Source organism: Puma concolor, chromosome B2 (genome assembly GCF_028749965.1).
Source record: "Puma concolor isolate L17-30 chromosome B2, mPumCon1.1.hap2, whole genome shotgun sequence".
Classification (NCBI taxonomy): domain Eukaryota; kingdom Metazoa; phylum Chordata; class Mammalia; order Carnivora; family Felidae; genus Puma; species Puma concolor.
This window is the reverse complement of record NC_141671.1, coordinates 124070357-124091580: the sequence shown is the minus strand read 5'-3', so window position 1 is coordinate 124091580 and position 21224 is coordinate 124070357. Positions and strand designations below refer to the sequence as shown.

General features: G+C 40.3%; 1 protein-coding gene across 11 annotated transcripts in view; it reads left to right on the top strand.

The window, feature by feature from the left end:
* AHI1 (Abelson helper integration site 1) overlaps positions 1–21224 on the top strand; it is a 209471-nt gene that overhangs the window by 151536 nt on the left and 36711 nt on the right. For 8 of the 11 annotated variants that reach the window (XM_086707930.1, XM_086707929.1, XM_086707931.1 and 5 more), the window contains 2 exons: positions 10428–10590; positions 14235–14335. In XM_086707930.1, coding sequence (XP_086564056.1) covers positions 10428–10590; positions 14235–14335 — 264 coding nt within the window. Of the gene's footprint in view, positions 1–8550; positions 8584–10427; positions 10591–14234; positions 14336–21224 lie in introns of those variants that run through there. The other 3 variants (XR_015251561.1, XR_015251562.1, XM_086707935.1) reach the window with 2 other exon arrangements.

Sequence of the window (21224 nt, the reverse complement as noted above, 5' to 3'; positions counted from 1 at the left end):
GAGGGGCAGAGAGAGAGGGAGACACAGAATCTGAAACAGGCTCCAGGCTCTGAGCTGTCAGCACAGAGCCCGACGCGGGGCTCGAACTTACGGAGCGTGAGATCAAGGAGTGCTTTTAAGTAGATCTCAAAAGTTTCTGTAATAGATTGTCTTGAAATATTAAGGACTACAACTGTTTGCACTTAGAATTGGTGCTCAGGAAATCCTGAAGATGCCATTAAGCACCAAAAAGAGATTTAAATTTCATTCTCAAAAGACTTGTCTTCAGACCTTATGTTATTTTTAAGTAACAGGTGTTTTACGACTACTATGCATACTTAAGCACAGAGGCATAAACCTGTACCTCACTCTAAAAGAAAACAATGGAAATTATTGCTTATTTCGACATTGGAGTCCCTACTAAGTGCCTTTTCAAGTTTAGAGAGGGTTTTTCCAAAGTAGTTTTACAGCAATACAGGTCTGTCTGTTTGAAGACCCTTTTATAACTTATTTATCTATTTATGTTTATTTTTAAGTTCTTTAACATTTATGTAGTCATGTACTTTTGAAATTTTTTTACTACCTCTCACAACCCTATGGCTATGGAAAGACCTGGCTAGGTAAGTATCATCTACAGGTAGGTAAAACCAGGTAATAAATACAATACAGTTAAAAAGAATATTCATTTATCATAAGGGATATATTTCTATATATAATCTCTATGAATTTCTGCTTTAAACTATAGAGTTTAAAATTTATAACTGCTAAAACTGTGTTTATAAATTGTGAGTAATATGTTATTTGCAAATACTTGAATTTATTCTTGTTTAAATATATTGTTTGCATCTAGCTCTTAATAATTTTTTATTTACTCATAGCTTATGGTTTATTACAAGAATTTAAAGAAATTTATTATACTTTCAGGAGTAATTCATAACTTAGGGAACCTGGGTGGCTCAGTTAAGCATCCAGCTCTTGATTTCAGCTCAGGTCATGATCTCACAGTTTGTGGGTTCCAGCCCCACATCAGGCTCTGTGCTGACAGCATGGAGCCTGCTTCAGATTCTCTCTCTCCCTCTCTCTCTCTGCCCGCCCCCCCCCCCTCCGGCTCATGCACATGTGCGCACTCTCTCTCTCTCAAAAGAAATTAAAAAAAAAATTAATTCATAAATAATTATTTTAGAATTTAATATGAGCACACACCCTGGTACTGTGTATTAGCAACTTAAAAATAGATAAACAGAAGAGTAACTTGTACAAGTATTAAAAGTAGCCCTTTTTCTGAAAAGGCCTACCAGACCAAAAACAATAAAATATCCAGTAAAACAGAAGCCCTCTGGGGCGCCTGGGTGGCTCAGTCGGTTAAGCATCAGACTTTAGCTCAGGTCATGATCTCTTGGTTTGTGGGTTCAAGCCCCGCATCAGGTCCTGTGCTGACAGCTCAGAACCTGGAGCCTGTTTCAGATTCTGTGTCTCCACCTCTCTCTGCCTCTGGTCCACTTGCTCTCTCTGTCTCAAAAATAAATAAACATTAAAAAAAAATTAAAAAACAAAACAAAAACAGAAGCTCTCTTAGAGCAGGGATTGTTGTCTGTATTGTTCACTGCTATCTCCCCAGCCTGTCAGAATAGCTCAGGCACGTTAGGTACCTCATAATTGTTGCTCAATGAACAGATTCTGTTTTTCAGTTCTGCTTGTTTTCCTGTTTTTAAAGATCTCACTAATCCTTAAGAGGCTGTAGGGAAACTGAAGGAATGTTTGCCCTGACTCCTGGTTGCAGTTTGATCATGTGCTTATTGATAAAATGACGGAGTAGATGTTAAATTACTCAGATCTAGAGCTAGTCAGCATTTCAGTGAGACGAGGAAAACTAAGCAAGATAAGTAAAACTAATAGGAAAGGAAGAACAGGTTTACTTTTTCTTCTTTTAAAGTTTTGCCAGTAACACTTTGTTACAAGATTTGGCTTTATATTTTATGCTTCTTACCCATTCAGTTGCATACCTTATATGTGCAAAAAAGAAGTGTGCATGTTTTATAAAGTAGATCATTGAAATAAAATACTAACTAAACTTTTAAGTATGTTAGAGTCACCTGGAAGGCTTGTTAAAACACAGATTGTTGGGCCCATCCCCAGAATAAATGATTTTAGTTGCTCTGGAATGGGGTCTAAGAATTTGCATTTTTAACAAATTTCCAGGTAATGTTGCTGCTGCTGGTCTGGAGAGCACACCATAAAAACCCTAACTTAAATCAGTGATTCATAATTCTCTTTTTGCTATCCCTTCCAAGAAAGAAAAATTACACTGCCATTTTTCTTCACTAACAACAACAACAACAAAATCTGTACTCCAGTCTATAAAATAGCCTGCATCATTCTCTTGATTTTTTTAGGAGATAACCAATAAAAGGTTACATCTGAGCTCCTTCTCAAATGAAGCACTAATGATTCAGTGTAACAAAATGTGTGAATTACGATTTCTAACAGGAAAAGTTTTAAGTGATACCAATCATCAAATAAAATGAGTGGCTTTATGTGTGAAGTCCAAAGGTCAAGTCATTCCTATTTGTCAAAGAAGTAGTAATTTCTAAATGGTAATTCAGAAGAAATGCTGTATTGTTGTTGTTCTTTATTCAGTACCAGGAGGCTTTTCCAGTGTGGTGTTGTAGCAGTTAAACAAGCTTTTCCAATTTATGGATGATCACAAATAATATAGCTACACTATTATCCAACAAATTACTATTTTGAATTTACCTTGAAATTTGTGAATGTTATTTTTTTGGAATAGTTTCTTGAGTACATGTTATGATAGAATTTTGAAAGCTCAAGGGCATACCACATAGCATCTGGTCCAGACCTGTTCATTTACAGCCATCCAGTCTGAGTGTTTTATGGTACATTTCAGCCTTGGAGGCCCAAACAGGACTGGTAACTAAACATGTTAATTCCTAGCTTGGTATTCTTTCCATTACCCTACTTACTTTACCAGAAGATATTTGGAATTTAGTATTTTCAAATATTTGTTTGATAAAGTGTTTAAGGTTCACATATACTAACATTATATAGCAGGATAGGAACAGATAGTTTGTCTGGCACAGAGACAATAAACTTTGTGCAATTATTTACTTTTTTTAATCTCTGTTTTCTTAATTTATTATTATCCAGATAAGATCAGTTAAAAATAATAGGACCTTGGTTTCTTTTTTTATAAACATCTGTGGGGTATCTTACATAGTACTTACGGAAATAATCATAAGAGACCATATATCTTCCTACCACATGATGCTCGAAATGGGCTGTATGCTTTTTATTCCTCTCACGAAATAAAATACAGTCCCAGTGTCACTTAGTAAAGTAGTCATTGGAATATTCAGTGATGTATTTCTGTGCGATTTAGAATTTTTTGTTAAATTTGGTTTTCTACTAGCATTTTTTAATCTGTTCTTTTTTTCTATTTTAGTAATAAAGACCAAATATTCTGTAATTGACATCATTGAGGAATGAGACTTTCTTAAATCTTATTTTACTTGTTAAATGGTTGCTGGGGGCAGTGGGTGGGCATAGCCATGGCAGGAAAGGGGGGCCCACCCAGAGGCTGATGCTCAAGGGCATGGCGGTTGGCAAGACATACCTACTCATGAGCTGTGCCACCGACGCCTTCCTGGAGGAGTGGTGCCCACCATCTTCAGTGCAGTCAGCTACAGGGCGGAGGGCAAGCACCCCATCCTGAGACTCTGTGATACAGCAGAACAGGAAGATAGTCATCAGACAGGAACACTATGGTCATCTGAGGCCTGTATCTTATGCAGTGCATGATGTCTTCCTTATATGCTTCTCTGTGACCTTATTTCAAAATGTGAAGGAGGAGTGGGCATCAGAACTTAGGAAACACACACTAAATGTGCCTCGTTTAGTAGGAACTCAGACTGATCTTCAAGGTGAGCCCCAAAACTTTAGCAAAACTGAATAATATGAAAGAAAATCTTGTTTATATATAGAACAAAGACAGAAACTAGCAAGAGACAGGGGCCACCATGTGGAAAGTTCAACTTTAACCCAGAAGGGATTGAAGACAGTGTTTGATGAGGCTGTTGTAGCCATTATAATTCCAGAGAAAAACACTGTGCGAAAAAAAAAAAAAAAAGGATCAGGATATATAAACTGCTCTTTGATTACATGAGAAGTTTCTTCATTGGCCAAGGAAACAGTTTCTTTCTCTCAGAAAGCATTTGAAATACTACAGCTGTACCCAGACTTCTTATAACTTCTTGTAAAAAAAAAAAAAAAGCAGTTTACAGCTTGAGAGAAGAGGGTGGGGGAACCCTGTTTCCAATTCTACAAAATTAAGAATGTTTCCTCAATGTCCAAGAAGCAGAAAACAGCATTTGAAACACAATCTATTACAAATATTTCAGCTGGAAGGTACAGTCTCTCAGGGGTTTGCTAGTTTAAAAAGCTACAGACCCATCATGTTGTAACTACATAAAACCCAGTACATTTACACGTAAATGGAACTGCCTGGCTGAGACATACTCATTTCTGCACAGTCCTTATGGAGTCTGCAGAAAGAAGTATCTTCTCCCTTTGCTCCAGTTAATTGTTCTTGCATGTAAGTTGCTGTACCAGTATATCCAGAGTGATAAACCCAAGGCCAGCCACGTAGCCAGAGCTCACTTTAAGCATCTCCTGTATACATGAGGACAAAATATGTAAAATCAAAAAAGAACAATGTTTTATCATTTGAAACACAAGTGTAACCTGAGTATATCTATATTAAAGCTTAATGCACTTTCTTAAAGGATGCCAAATGTGTAATAAAGTCGTAAGTGCATTTACCTTGAGCACTAAAACTGTACACATTTTAGTTGATGTGCATTAAATTGTAACAAGGCTTCTGGCAAAAAAAAATAATAAACCTGAGATGTTACTTTTCGTTTCACTTTATGTTAATTGGTCATAATCCTGCCAATAACCATAAGGAGGACTTTTAATACGTGTTTGGCTGAGGGGCGCCTGGGTGGCTCATTTGGTTAAGCATCTGACTTTGGTTCAGGCCATGATCTCATGGTTTGTAAGTTCAAGCCCTGCATTGGACTCTGCACTGACAGTACGGAGCCTGTTTGGGATTCTCTTTCTCTCCTTCTCTCTATCTTTCCCCAACTCGCTCTCACTCTCTCTCTCAAAATAAATGAACTTTTCAAAATAAGTCTTTGGCTGAGTACTAATGTGTCTGTGCTTGGGGTAAAACTCCATACATAAGGAAAGGACCGTCAGAAATTAGCTACACAACAGGATGGGAACAATTCACATTCCTGACAGCCATAATGGCAAAACCTCCTAAAGTGTGGGGCATCGAGGAAAATTAGCAGGAAGCAGTGGGGGTTATTGAGCCCTAGACCAAAATCCTCATGAATCTGTTCTAACAAACCTGAAAAGGGTCAAAACTAATCTCAATGACTACACACCAGTAAAAGATCCAATTCTCTTTAAGGGAATACAAGAAAATCCAGCATTCACCAAAGTAAAATTCACATGTATTAGTTCCCTAGGGCTGTAGTAACAAATTACCACAAACACAGTGTGGCTTAAAACAACGAAAGTTTATTCTTTTACTGTTTCTAGAGGCCAGGAGTCTGAAATCAAGTTAAGCAAGGAGAAAGCGGAGGGAACGTGGTAGGATTCAGGTCCACCTTGTCTGCAGCCTGGCACAAAGAAGTTCCCGATGATTGTAGACCCAGCTGAAGCGGTCCTAAAGGAGAAAGTACTCACGTTTATGAGTTTATTCAACATAACTTTGCTTGTTGAATGACTTGGGACCATTATTAATATTGATTTTTAGATTATATTATAATTGAAGTTGCAAGAAACATCTGCTGCTCAGCAATACTGGTTAATGTTCCCTCCGTACACTGGTTTCAAGAGCCACTGAGAACTCTTCAGAGACAACTACAATAAAAATTTCTCAGAAGGTAATACGAAGAGGAATTCACCTCAATGTCTTACAACAGCCTGGCAGACCCTGCTTACCAAGAAATAGTCTCTGACGAGCACTGCTTTGAAGACTAAAAAAGGAATGTCAGGAAAAAAATAAATAAAAGCTTACCCTGGCACTCCCATCATGACTGCACCCAAGTAGTTTGGCCAGTTTGAAAAGAAGGAACTCTGTTTCAAGTATGTGAATTACAGACAAAATGTGATCGAGTGAATTTTGTTTAAAAAAAAAAAAAAAATCTCATTTCCCAGACCTGCCATTACCAACATGGGCACATGAATGAATTTTTTAAACTTCTTTTGCAGAAATATTTCATAACTGCTCTGTCAGCTCAAAGATACTGCTGAGGGTGTTGTGTCGTTCCTACACGCTCAAGCACTGTGTGCTAAGCAGTGGTGCGTTATAGAAGACACTCGTCACAAGAATGGTCGAGACAGTTCCTATGACAAGACCTACCAAAATAAAGAGGAAAGTAGACACGGTGTTAAGTTAAAAGAAACCTCCTGATGGGATTGTGTCTCTCAACTTTTTTATGGAGCTTTACGCTACCCTAAAATAGCGAGATAATAACAAAATGTAATTGGAGATGGGGGAGACAATTGACGCAGAATCCACTGCAAATTTTAAAAAGCAGAGAAGTTTTTTGTGTATACAAAGATGCTCAGAAGAGAGTAAGTGATCCTCAGATGAGAAGGTGACATACTGGATAAAAACACCCACTGTAGTGTAAGCAGACTATATAGATTAGATAGCAGAATATAAGCCGTGTGGCTTTAGTCCCGTACCTTCAATACGATGAAGGAATGGCCGTAACTCCACTGCCAGGATGTGGACTGTTGGCATGTGCAGCACATGGATTCCTCACTGTATAGCGGTTTTTCGCTTAAATGTCAGTAATGGTATGATGGTGACATGCGCCAAAGACGGTTTCTTTGCTTTGAGGGATGTAGCCTCCCTAATGATGTTGGTGATGGAGTTTGGTGACGAGGCCATCGTTTCTACACCAGGAGATAAAATAATGGTGTTGAACACCGTACTGTAAGCTGGTAAGGCTCTAAAATGGGTAGAATTAAGGTGTTGTCCATTTGCAGTGCCATGGCAGGTAGTAGTGAGTGATTCATCTGACACCATCAGGTTGTAGAACTGGGTCAATCTGCCAGGACTGCTGTAACAAAGTACCAATAAACTAAGGGCTTAAAAATTTTTTGCTCACAGTTCTAGAAATTGGAAGTCCAGAATCAAGTAGCCAGCTGGGTTGGTTTCTCCTGAGACCTCCCTCCTTGACTTGCAGACAGCTGCTTTCTCACTGTGTCCTCATATGTCCTTTTTCTCTGTGCATGCATGTTCCTGCTGTTTCTTCCTCTTTTTTTTTATAAGGACAGCAGTCCTGTTGGATTAGGGCCCCACCCATATGACTTTATTTAACCTTAATTACCTCCATAAGGCCCTATCTCCAAATACAGTCACATGGTAGTTAGGGCTCCAACCTATGAATTTGGGGGGCATACAGTTCAGTCCATAACAGGGTCAAAGAGGGTGGAACATAACTTACAAAGACTGGAGGGCTGTGTAACACTAGTGTTCTATAGGGGCACCTGAGTGGCTCAGCCGGTTGGGCATCAGACTCTTAATTTAGGCTCAGGTCATGATTTCACAGTCATGGGATCAAGCCCCACATTGGACTCTGCACTGACAGCCAGAACCTGCTTGGAATTCTCCCTTTCTCACCCTCTCCCTCTCTGTCTCTGTCTCTCTCTCTCAAGATAAATAAACATTAAAAAAAAAAGTGTGCAATATTTGTGTAAGGAGGATAATCGGTGGATACTTTAAGAGGCAAGTTGAAATGTAGGATCTTAGAGGTCTTTTGGACCCCTGTACCTCTGAAGAGACTCTTATCAAATACCATAGTGGAGAATTCAGGAAAGGTTTTCTGGCTCTAGGTTGATGGATTCCAGATTGTCAGTAATCCACCCAAGGACCCATGCCTGATACGGGACTTTATAAATGATTCTCTTGCCTGAGCCAAATCGCTCCTGCCCTTCTTCTGAGCAGCCAGCTCTGGCTCCTGATAAATAAGCACACACCAACCTCATCCTTCCATAAGATTCACCCACGTTGTGCTGTGTCGGTGCACCAGTGCCAGGGTGAGGAGCCCACTGTTTTCTGCGGCTGGAAATCAGGTGTCGTGAAAGAGCAGGCCTGCAGGTGACCCAGGTCTTGATTCTCTCTGCAGAGCCAGCCACTTACATGGTGCCGCCCAGAACAGTGTCTGTTCTTTCCTGAGGTTTGGGGAACTCTGTCCCTCGTCCCTTCTTCTCTCTGCTACTTCCTCATGTGTTTGATTCCAGACAAAGACGTCCTATAAATGTATTTAGTTTTGGACAAAAAAAAAAAGTAACTCCTTATAGTTTAGACAAGCTACTAAAGTTCTCGGTACATAAAATCCTTCAGTTATAAAATTGAAATGAGAATTCATACCATCACAGGATTGTCTAAGAACATACATAAGCAGCTAGAATTGTACCTAGACCGTGGCAGGCATTCAGAACATTTTTATTAGCTTTCTTCTTCTGTGACAGTGCCAGCTAGAAGAATAAAGGAGAAAAGGTTTGGAGGAGACAGAAGGAAGGAAGAGTTAAAAGTTCCACTTTTACAGGACGCCTGGGTGGCTCAGTTGGTTAAGCTTCTGGCCTCGGCTCAGGTCGTGATCTCACGGTCTGTGAGTTCGAGCCCTGCGTGGGACTCTGTGTTGACAGCTCGGAGCCTGGAGCTTGCTTTGGATTCTGTGTCTCCCTCTCTGTCTGCCCCTCCCCTGCTCTCTTTCTCTCTCTCTCTCTCAGAAATACATAAACATTAAAAAAAAATTTTTTAAGTTCCACTTTTACATAAATAGTTTGGCATCAGTACACTAAAAGTTTTAAAAGATTTGTAAACTTGAAACCACATCCTGTATAGCATATTGTTTATTACAGACTGTGCTAAGCAGTACAATAGGAATGGCATTTGTACCATTTGAATTAAATTATTTTTACTGCCCTTATACCATATAGTGACAGCAGGTAAGTCCACATTTATCCATTAAAATATCCTGGTTAATGTGTTAATAAATATTGTAAACTAAAAGGCACCACAAAAAGATTTGTAAACTGTTACGGAATCTCCTGCTTAAAACCCTTCTCTTTTCCCATGGCCTCTATTATGAGCATGAGCTCCTACAACCTGCATGATCTAGCCCCTATTTGTCCCTGTACCCTCTTTCCCCCACCTGGCTAGTTAGGCTCTTGCTGCTAATTCAGGCTCCCACCATATTGAATATTTTGGGTTTCTCTTCCCTGGACTCACACAAGCAATACAGTCTGCCCAAGACATGCTTTCTGTCTCTTCACCTGGTTAATTCCTGATTATCCTTTATTCTCCTGGAGAGCCAAAATGAGGTAGCCCTTCTAGAAAGGGTCCTATTTATTATTATATATTTAGCCCCTAGCCTAGTAGCAGGCGCATTAGGATTTCAGTAAACACTTGTTAAGTGAATGAATCAGTAGGTAACCTAAATGCACAAAGGATTGTAATGATAATTTTCCATTACATATATAGTTGTATAACCTGTTAATTTTCAGACGCCATTTAAGTAGGAAAAGAAGTAGTTTCTTCTTTAGTATACATATTATGTTCTGTGTTCTACAATGCATGACATATAAAATGGATTGAGGTCTGCCTCATCCTTATAACTGCTCTGAGGGATTTGTTAAATTTCTGTGCAAGCCATTCATTTTTATTGGGTTTTTTAAAAATAAAAAGATCGAATACAGTGACTACCATACAGTATAGGAAAGAGTATTCTTGTAGAAAGACTTTTCTTCTTAAATTTGTATCTGGTGAAAATAACTTTATTAAGAGTATTTTTAATCAAAAGACTTTAGTTAGATATAAAATACCAAAAAAGCGTGTGTTCATGGGAAAATATATTTTTAAAAGAGACATTAATAGTGATCAAGTGATCACAATGAAGTTATGTAATCAGGCTGTTTCATTACGTTTTGCTGTTTGTAAAATTGTTGACGTTCTGAGGAATTTTTTTTCAGTTACATCTGCTTAGCACAGAGCATGGGATCCAAAGGGAGTATAAGACAGTTCTAAGAGAGTGAATGGTGTGTGAGCCTTCTTTTTATTTGCTTCACAAGTAATTCACTTAAAAAAAAATTAACATCTGCTATTTTGAAGCTAATCTTAGTGTATTGAATGCTCTTAACCATTTCTCAATCCCGCAGTCTTTTATCTTGCTTCTCCTGCTGTGTTCCCACCACCCCTGATCCCATTAGCAAACCTTGAGACAGCCTCAGACTTACCAAAGTACTGCTTTGGTTTCAGCTGCTCTTCTGCAAGAGGAAGTGAATGTTGGGGGTTTTCTCTGTGGTACAGTTGTGATAAAGCTGTGGTGGTCTTATCTCTCTCGTAGGTAGTGGCTCTTTATGACTACACAGCAAATCGATCAGATGAACTAAGCATCCATCGCGGAGACATTATCCGAGTGTTTTTCAAAGATAATGAGGACTGGTGGTATGGCAGCAGAGGAAAGGGACAGGAGGGTTATTTCCCAGCTAATCATGTGGCTAGTGAAAGTAAGTTTTATGCTCCCTTCCTGGCTTACTAATATGGTATAACTGATAGTCCAAGATTTTATCATCTGCTACCCTTTACTCTCTCTGTAACTTTTGCATATGTTTGCCAATGGGTATTGCTTTTCATTCTCATGATGCAAAAAATAAAAAGGTGGCACTGATGCACTAGAAAGCTACTACATTCCGAGATTGGAACATTTCCTTCATGGACTTAGCCCAGGGGACCTGCCTCTCTAGCTACCAACATTCTTCAGCCCTACGTGCCGGCCACCCGCTTCATGCACTCATGTCAGCTCATCTCTTGCCGCAGTGACTTCTCACTTGACAGGCCCTGTGAGAACCAGTCTCTTTTTTACTCTGTATACCTCAGTCCTGGCTGGTACCTGCTAGAACGGAACCACATCAGGTTGTTTCATTCTCGGGTGAATTAAATCCCCATTTGTGAGAGGCAAAGGAAATGAGCTGGAGAAGAAGTTCTAAATAGGAGTTTGTGAGAGCTGTAGATGTCCTAGCAGGCATTGGAGAGGTACAAATAGAACTAATACAGAGAGCCTGAAGATAAAACAGTTTAAAGACTGAAGAAAGGAGAGAAGTGGAGCAGTGCTTCTTGAGAAGAATGCTTCTTATCAGCAGTTCACTGGATGGTTTGGTGCAAAAGCACAATACTCAGGGGTCAGGAAAACTGACTTTTAATCCTTGCTTGACAGCTAATATCAATATGCCTCAGTTTCCTCCTATAAAATGAGGAAGTTCAGCTCCGTCACCTGTAAGCTTCCTTCCAGAAACACTAAAATTGTATAGTTCTGGTTTAAAATGTAGTACAGGCAGCCTTGAGAGCACACTTTTTTGAATCATTATTGTTAAGTCCTTTGTTTCTGCAAAAAAGAAAATATTATAAGTAACAGTTTGACTTTCAGGCTAGTCTGCAAAACCCCATTTAACCCAAACTGGCTGAACAACATACTATTGATTCCTAATGTAAGTTCTGAATTTTGAGAGCAAAAGAGACGAAGGAAAAGAGGAAGAATCATTTCTTCCATGAGAACTGGGTGCTAGGCTAGGCGCAGATGAATTTACTTCTCTTTCACCCCCTCTCATTACCGTGTCTGCACCCTGGTACTTCCCAGGGCCCCCTTCCCCAGTCTCCAGAGCTCCTGGTCTCTGCAGCTCTTTCCCTCAGCTAATCTGCTGCTTTCAGCAAAGTCCTCCCCTCAAAAGTGCGAAGTGTCTCAAAAATTACCCACTTCTCTCCCTCATAACAAATTCTTAATTTCCTCCATGCCACTGCTGTAATTCTTCTCTGAGCAATAAATGATTGATAGCTCTTAAAACTGCTTTTAATATTCAAAAGAGGATGCACAGTGGAGAAAAATTAAGAGTGCGGAAAGAAGAAATTTTGGGACAGGTTAATGCCCAGTCACTTTCATCAGCTCAGTACTTGTAACTTGCAGATCGGTTCAGATGTCCCGTTCTTCCTTCCCTTTCCCAGTCATGGCTTTCCCTCTAGATCAACGGCCCCAGTTTGGCAGGAGTAACTCCCATTTTCAAGTCAAGAGAGCTGCCGGCCCAATGACAGTCACTCTGCAGTATGTCTGTAATTTTAACGAGGTACTATAATCCACTGTTTCTTCTAAACAAAGTGGAAACATTCAAACTATTTTTTTTTTTTACTTGACAGCATAAAAAGATGATGTATTTATTTCCAGGCAGGATGGTATTAGATGTTTTAACTTTAGAGTAGTTATTTTGTTTAGAACAGTTAGTTTGTAGAAATAACCTCTTAGGCTTATGAATCTTGAGAGGCTATAGGTATGTGACCTACAGTGGGTTAAAAATCCATTAAAATTGGTTTCTGTTCCATAATAACCAAAGTGAGACTTCTGAAGCATACTGCAGTGGTGGTTGATGGCTGCATGCAGAAATTAATTCCATGTTCCAAGGAGTGACCATCCTTCAACTGCCATAATTCCTTATTGTATCCCAGGGTAATTGGTATTTGCTTTTGGCCTCAGTCACTGCTTCTTGAAAAAGCCTTTTATCCGGAACACACAAAAAATTCTCAGAAAACCCGAGAATATAATGATTGAATTCTCACTTCGTCAGGGGTTATCTTCTTTTCCCCTTTATCCTACCTTATACCTGAATTTAACAAAAACGCACCTGCTCAGTTTTAACACTAGAGAATAAAGACCATCAGCGGCATATCCCACTCTAAAAATAGTAGGAGAAATTGTCCTTTATCTTCATCTGAAGCCCAGTATGCAAAGCAAATGCTCTAAGGGAGTGTATATATGTGAACAGACTCTGTACCAACCGTTCAGTTGAAAGCCATGTCCTCTAGGAGAACACAATAGAAGTACCCCATTATTATAAAGAACTTACTCCTTTTGTATCTTAAGCCACTGGAAAGAAAAACATGAACAGCTTCACTTAATGACATCTAACATCCTTTTCAATGAGAGATAAAGAAGCCTAATAATAAAATCAACCCATACACAAAGCCAATTAATATATCTTATAATTTAAGGATTTCAATCAGGTAGATTTTACCAATGTCTCTCAATTCAGAGTTGCCCAGGATTTTCATTTAACTGAAACACGTTTTCTGTTTAGTCCTTTAAAATTCCCACATTGATCCTGAGAAACTTAACAGAAGACCATGGGGGAGGGGAAGGAAAAAAAAAAGAGAGAGGGAGGGAGCTAAACCATAAGAGACTCTTAAAAACTGAGAACAAACTGAGGGTTGATGGGGGATGGGAGGGAGGGGAGGGTGGGTGATAGGTATTGAAGAGGGCACCTGTTGGGATGAGCACTGGCTATTGTATAGAAAACAATTTGACAATAAATTTCATAATAAATAAATAAATAAATAAATAAATAAATAAATAAATAAAAAATAATAATAAATAATAAAATTCCCACATAAGCTTTTCAGAGTCAACACTGTATGTAAATAGATTATATAAATTATAATCTTAGACTATCAGAACCTTAGACTGTGAACAGATTCAATATTGTTATAGCCCTAGCCCCATGCTCATTTATTTCATACCATCTTACCAAATTATTCTTTCTCCTTACCTCCGCCTGCAAAATCCTACCTATTCTTCAGAGTCTGACCTACCTACCACTTCTTGCGTTGAGCATTTGCCATCCACATCAGAACTTGTCTTTATTGTCTCTCTTTTGAATAATGATATATTCTGTTTTATGTTACAATTGTGAACACGTCTGTCCCTGACCAGATTGTAGGCTCCTTGAGAGCAAAGGCTGTCTTTTGATCCTCTTCCAACTCCTCTACCAGTACCTAGCGGGTAACCTTGCCTGTAGCAGGTTCCTGGTAAATGTGAGTTGAGAGAAAATGAGATAAGCATCTGCATGACCACATAAGAAGTGAAAATGACACCTTCTATGTTTTTCAAATCCTGCTGATCAAAACTTTCCAATCATAAATTATGTTCTTTTGATAACTACTGTGTGCAACTATAAATTGACTATAATATTAAATGCCAGGTAGCTTATTGTTACACCAAGGAAGTGACTATCAATACCTTTAGTTTCATATCTGCCCCCCCCCACTGTTTCCCCCACCCCTGGCGTCAGTGCTCCTCAATTTGTGACGTGAATTCCTCATTCAATTCCAGCACTGTATCAAGAGCTGCCTCCAGAGATAAAGGAGCGATCCCCTCCTTTAACCACAAAGGAGAAGACCAAACTGGAAAAACCTTCTTCAGCTCTTCAAAAGGTAAATGTTTTCAAGAATATGGATTGCATATGAACTGTAGTTTTTGCTCTCTGGATAAAATACAACTTTATTTTTCATGCTTATATACTTCATTGCTTTCATTATGGTTTCTTTTAATATTGGCACCTACGTTATTGAAATATATAAGGCAAATATTATTATCATTATTATCATAATATTAGTAGCCATAATAGCCATTTTCCAGATAAGGAAACTGAGGAGGCTCAGAGGGATGAAAATAGACCCCAGGTCACAGCCCAGGTGGTGGGGCAAGGACCCCAAGTGGAACCTGTGACTTTAAGTGTGATGCTGTTTCTGTGTTGATGCTGTGGTGACCCTGTCACCCACCCCCCTGAGGGTACACAGTTAGGCTAGAGGTCTTAGAGCCCACAGAATAAACATGTTCTATTTTCCTGGAGCATTCCTTTGACTTGCTAGGAATTCAGAATGTTTTAAGCTAAAAAGAAAATGGATAGGGGCGCCTGGGTGGCTCAGTCGGTTGAGCGACCGACTTCGGCTCAGGTCATGATCTCACGGTTTGTGAGTTCGAGCCCCGCGTCGGGCTCTGTGCTGACAGCTCAGAGCCTGGAACCCGCTTCGGATTCTGTGTCTCCCTCTCTCTCTGTCCCTCCCCTGCTCATGCTCTGACTCTGTCTCAGAAATAAATAAACATAAAAAATTTAAAAATTTAAAAAAAGAAAAATAAAAGAAAATGGATATATTAGAGAAATGTCATGTTTTTTAGTCTGTGCCATCTGATCCCCTGGGGATATCAGTCTGTTCTTTTGATGTTAGTAGTACTTCGATAGAAAAGTTTAACAAGCAGTGTACCGTCATATATATTACTTATTAAACCTAAAACCTTACTTCTTGACTCCTTAAACTGACATATATATTTTTTGTACAAATACCATGTCATGATACGGTTGTTTTTTTTTTCCTGATAGAGTTTTTTGACAGTTGAACCTGTCCATGTGTCATTTAGTCATTCAGCCTGTGTTTATTGAGTGCTTATTTCCATGCTGGGCGTTCTATTCGTCCTCACAGAAACAGGATTGAGTAGGCAAAGCATATGCCCGTCAGGAGCCTGCAGGCTGGTGGGTGAGACACCAGCGGACTAGGGCAATTCCAGCGGACAATGGTGGGAACTATCATGAAGCTATGTGCACAGTGCCTTGGGAACACACAGGAAGAAACCCTCTGAATGTGCCCTGGGAGTCCAGGAAGAGTTCTCAGACAGGATCATTCTTGAGCTGAGGCTTATACGATGAAAAAGTATATGCTAGCTAGATGATCTTAGAAAAAACATCTAGCAGAGGGAACAACTTGAGAAAACTGTGGTATGGTATGGTTATGTTTGAGGAACATGGGGTCTAATGGGGAGAAGGAGAGGAGAAATGCAAGAGCCAGGCCACGGAGAGCTTATTGTGCTCTGTTAAGATGCTTACGTTGTAAATGCATCAGACAGAGGGGATCCCCTTAGAGGAGGTAATCCAGGGAGTGACATGGACAGATTTGTCTGTTAAAAATACATTCTAGTGGCAACACAGTGGTTGGATCAGAGGTACCTAAGACCTGGGTCAGGGAAATTCATTAGGAAACCACTGAAATAAAATATAAAAGCCTGAACTAGTGGGGAAACAAGGGAGGATGTAAGGTATCATTGATAGGATTTTTTGATTGATTGAATATGATTAGGGAAGTTGGAAATCTAGGATTGTGCTAAGGCCCTGGCTTATTATACAACTGATTGGAGGGTAGTACCATGGAAATAATAAAAGAATGAGGAATAGTTGGGGGCATAGAGACTGACAGTGGTAACGAGGAGCCTGTGATGAGTTCAATTTTAGAGAGTGGTGTCTGTAGTGCTCCCAGGTGGAAATAGTCCCTAGGAAGTCAGACATGCAGGATTGGAATTTGAGAGAAGGTAGGGCTTCAGATCACGTGGGGAGGAGTTAGTGTATGCATTGTATTCTGTCAGAAGAGTTGAAGCTTGTAATGAAGGAGAAAGCCCCGGCGAGGGGGGGGGGGGGGGGGGGATGTTGTAGAGTTTTGAGAGAAAAGCCAGGGACAGAATCCCAAATGAACACTGGTATTTAAGGGAGAATCTGAGAAAGAGGAGACATTAAGAAAGAATAATCGAGTGGAAGGAAGGAACCAGAAAAAAAGAAGTGCCCTGGAAACCAGGAGAGAAGAAAGGTTCAAGGAGGGTATGGTCAGCAATGTCAGAAACAGCCAGTCAGTTCGGCAGTGAGAGCATTTGGTAATCAGGAAGCCCTGGCACCTGTGCAGAAGTATCAGTGATTGACAACTAGTATGACCGGGATTGAAGAGTAGAATGGGGCCTCGGCAAGGGAACTCGTAGAGGTCATTCCCAGAGCTTCACCTGAAAGGAAAAAAAAAAATTCCCACTGTGTCTGGAGGGCGACACGCTTCCACAAGTGACTGTGTAATACTGGAGTGACGTGTCAAACTCTATACTAAGGAGACAAAAGCAATGGGCAGGTTTAGGTTGCAAATAGATAAAGAAAGCACACATAGATCTTGGAGGAAGCAGGAGGTTTTTATCAGAAAGACAGGTTGATAGATTAGCCTTGGCTTAGAGCAGTGGTTCTCAACCTAGGGTGATTTGGCCTCCCGGGAGGCATTTGGCAGGCATTTGGTCTGGAAATATTTTTACAAATACATGCATAGAGGGGGATACTGTTGTCATAGATACTGCTAAACATCTAGAATGTACAGGACAACTCCCCAACCACCAAAGGATCATCTGGCCAAAAATGTCACCAAGGCTGAACTTAGAGCAGTGCCCCTCTGAGACAGGTAAATGTCAGTGAAGATACAAATAAGTTGGTAGGGTGGAACTCTAGAAATTAAGGTTGGCATTATGTTCTCCGCCACAGAAAAGAGGTCCACTTCAAAAGTGAGGGCCAAAGGAGTTAGGAAGAATAGTGACCCTTAGAATGCCTGTAAAGAGAGTAGGCACGAGAGTTCATCTGAGACATCTAGAGAGGTTCCTGAGTGGTGCTGAGAGCTGTTTGTGTCCTCTGAAAATGTAGGTGGCCTAATTCTGTGTAGTTGGATTTTTTCCTTCAGTTGTGTTCAGCATGCGGGCCATAGCAGTGGAGAAGGCATATTTGGTTCGATACGTAACCAGGGCAGTTGTGATAAAGCACGAGAGGATAAGAGACTTGATAGTGTTGTTAAGAGAGTCACCAGAGTGACAGACACACCATGGGGGATCTGCCAGATTGAAAAGGATGTGGAATCAGGAGAAGACTGGCCCACTTAGAAAGCAGGGTTCTCTGCAAGGTTGCACTAAGCCATGCCTGCCCACGTGGAGGCAGAGTGTCAGACCCTAAAGGAGGTGACAAGCTGGGGACGCCTGGCTGGCTCATTTGGTGGAGGATGCCACTCTTGACTTGGGTTTATGAGTTTGAGCCCCACATTGGGTATAGAGATTACTTAAAAATAAAGTCTTTAAGGGGCACCTGGATGGCTCAGTCAGTTAAGCGTCCAACTTTGGCTCAGGTCATGATCTCGCAGTCCGCGAGTTCGAGCCCCACGTCAGGCTCTGTGCCGACAGCCTGGAGCCTGCTTCGGATACGGTGTCTCCCTCTCTCTCTGCTCCTCCACAGCGTGCTCGCTCGCTCTCTCTCTCTCTCTCTCCCTCCTCTCTCTCTCAAAAATAAACATTAAAAATATATAATAATAAAATAAAATAAAATAAAATCTTAAAAAAAAAAAAGTTGGAACTATGCCCTGTAAGCCCACAGACTCTTTTGCTTACTTAATATTTCAGATGTCAGGCAACTGAGGTTATAACTGAGGTTATAATGTCACAGAGCACGTATAAGAGCTGAAGTGAATAGAAGGACACATTGTAAAAATTGAGTTGGTCAAGGAACTGGACCCAGAGTGGTGAATAGGTTGTTCTCTTGGACTTTAAAATTCTATAATGGTTACAAGAGTTGGGATAAAGGGGACACTGGTGACCCAAGAGCTGATGTCCTTGATTCTTACATTAGAACAGATGTCTCACACTTGGCTTCACATTGAAATCACCTAAGAAATTAAAAAATATATATATATCGATACCTGTCCCCACACCCAGAATGTGATTTAATTGCTCTGGAATGGGATATCAGCATGGGTAGATTTCAGAGGCTTTCCAGATTATTTAGATGTGCAGCCAACATTGAGAACCATTGTGTTAGAGTAACCACAAGGTCCGAGGCAACAACTACAAAGACAAATAGGGAGTGGTGTAGTCAGGTGTCAAGGCATCCAAGGAAGAGTGTTTTAAAGGTATAAGCCTTTGGGGCGCATGGCTGCCTCAGTTGGTAAAGCATGAAACTCTTACCCTGTGAGTTCGAGCCCCAAATTGAATGTAGAGATTCCTTTAAAAAAGAAGTATTGGGGCGCCTGGGTGGCTCATTCGGTTGAGCGACCGACTTCGGCTCGGGTCACGATCTCATGGTTTATGAGTTCGAGCCCCACGTCGGGCTCTTTGCTGACAGCTCGGAGCCTGGAGCCTGCTTCCGATTCTGTGTCTCCCTCTCTCTCTGACCCTCCCCCGTTCATGCCCTGTCTCAAAAACAAATAAAAGTTAAAAAAAAAATTTTTTTTTTAAGTATTAATAGCCTAAAATTAACAACAGAGAGTTAAGAGGGGGCATGTGTTAACTCCAGGCACCTGGGATTCATGGTTGGGTTATATAAGAATGAACAGCCTGTGCTACAAAGAACTGAAAAAAAAATGTTTCTAGGTAAAGTACCAGTTTCAAATACAGCAAGGACATATGACAGTGGTCACCTGTGACAGTATGGGGACAACAGGGGATACAGTTCAAAGGGTTGGTAAGGTATTTGAGCAAATGCTACATGTGTAATATTATCCATTGTTTGTAAATGAGCACCAGGGTTAAGAATTTAGGAAGATACTAATGTGCATTTACAACCTAAAGACATTTAATGCAAAAAAGCATTTATAACATCAGCACAGGGAGTCATTGTAATAGCTCACAATATTCATAGTCTGTCAAGAACTGTTAGAGATGCTATGAAAGGCATAACCTTTACTTCTAGTGACTTCCCGGTATCCCTGACTGCACATCATGCTGACCTTTGAAATTGGGGTTACTCAACCCCCACGTCTGTGTGCAGTAGCCTTGAACTAATTCTGCTCTTACTGGCTGCCTGGGATGTTGGTATTGCCCTTACCTCTCCCTGATGCACCTGTGTTCCTATGGCTACAGACCTCTTAACCTGCTTCTCAGAGTCCCCAGTTCTCACCTCTGCCCCTGCTTCTCCACTTAGAGTAACTTACTTCATCAAAAAATATTGTGTGCTTTTTCCTTTCACAGACTGATGTCCATGATTCATGTATACCTTTATATTTATAATTCAGCAGAGTAATTCTTCAGATATCCGTCTTGACCCTTGAGGTCTGCCTCAGGCTAATCCCACTACTGCCCAAATGCTAGTTCTAACAGACCTCAAGGACCTTGCAGACATGCAAAGTAAAACATTTAAAAACATAAAAATAGGTAAAGCAAGGACTTCCAGAGGATAAGACTCCATGCGGGCAAGAGAGTAGAAGAGTCTTCATGTTGAGAGGCAACTCAAATGGCCTTTAACATTTAAGATGCATAGATTTCTTTGGTTGAAGAACATGATTTTATCTGCTCAGACTGGATTCTTGTGTTAGAATAGAGTCCTACATGTTTTTTCTCCTAGGAATATAACAGGTGTATAGGTAGATAGTGTTTTACTTTCCCTCTCTGAGAAAGTATCAGGAATGATACACGCTTATGTAAAAAGAAGAAACAGTAATGTTGTCCCAGGTAATCAAAATGCTTTGGGTACACTTTGAGTCATGATGCAGACAGCCAGCCCTTGAGAAATGTGTAACCAGCCTTCCTTAGCACCTGGCATAGTTGCCTTTCTTCAGTTGAGTCCTTTATCAGAATATATATGGTTTGATTTTATCAAGATCCTGCCACAAATTCTATCAGATGTTTAATTTCATGTGCAAGTTTTATATTTATTGTCATATAGAAGATATGTTTAAAAAGAAGAACATGAAAAGTAGTTCTGATAAGTGCTTAGAATTGTGGAGGGGAGGGTCCTAAGTTCATAGAATTACAGAATTGATGACATGGAAGGAACCTTAGAGATCATCCATGGTGATTCTAGTCAATTCTTTCATTTTACAGATAAGGAAATCAAGATCCAGAAAGGTTGTAAGAGTTTTGTTCAGAATGACTCCTAATTAGGAGCTCGGACTTCATGTTCTCAGGCTAGTGTCCCTTTGTCCCCACCACCTAGTCAACAGCACAGACAGTTGTTACCTGCACAGCTAGCCACGTTTCGTGTCACATTGGTTTTTACATTCCTGTTTTATGTTTGCTTCATGGGGCCCATCTCTATGTGGAAGTTTTTAGAATTGTATTCTCTGTACTTTTTAAGGAAAAAAGGAAACCACCTCAGTAGTTTTCTTTCTTCTTGAACTTATCTCTATTCAAACTATGGAATAAGAAGTAAAATTATACCTTTTAATAGCTTGGCAGCTGCTGAATCCTGTAAGTCCTTCCAAGTGGAGCACACCTGTTCTGTTGCTGAAAGCCCCGGGTACATTCCAGCATTTCATCTGGTTCACTGCAGTGTCAGTGGGTGATGGCAGCATTTGGCTCTCCCAGGGCAGGAGGCGGGCACAGGGCTTGAGGTGGTGACTCTCCATGATAGGCCGGAGAGTCCCAGACAGATCAGCCATTACCTATACCACAGGAGAGCGAGAGGAGGAGAATGTTTTCCTCAGGCTCACTCCAGAACATTTTTATCGGGATGTGCTGTGAATGTGCATCTAACAGAAGGAAGAATATTGGTGC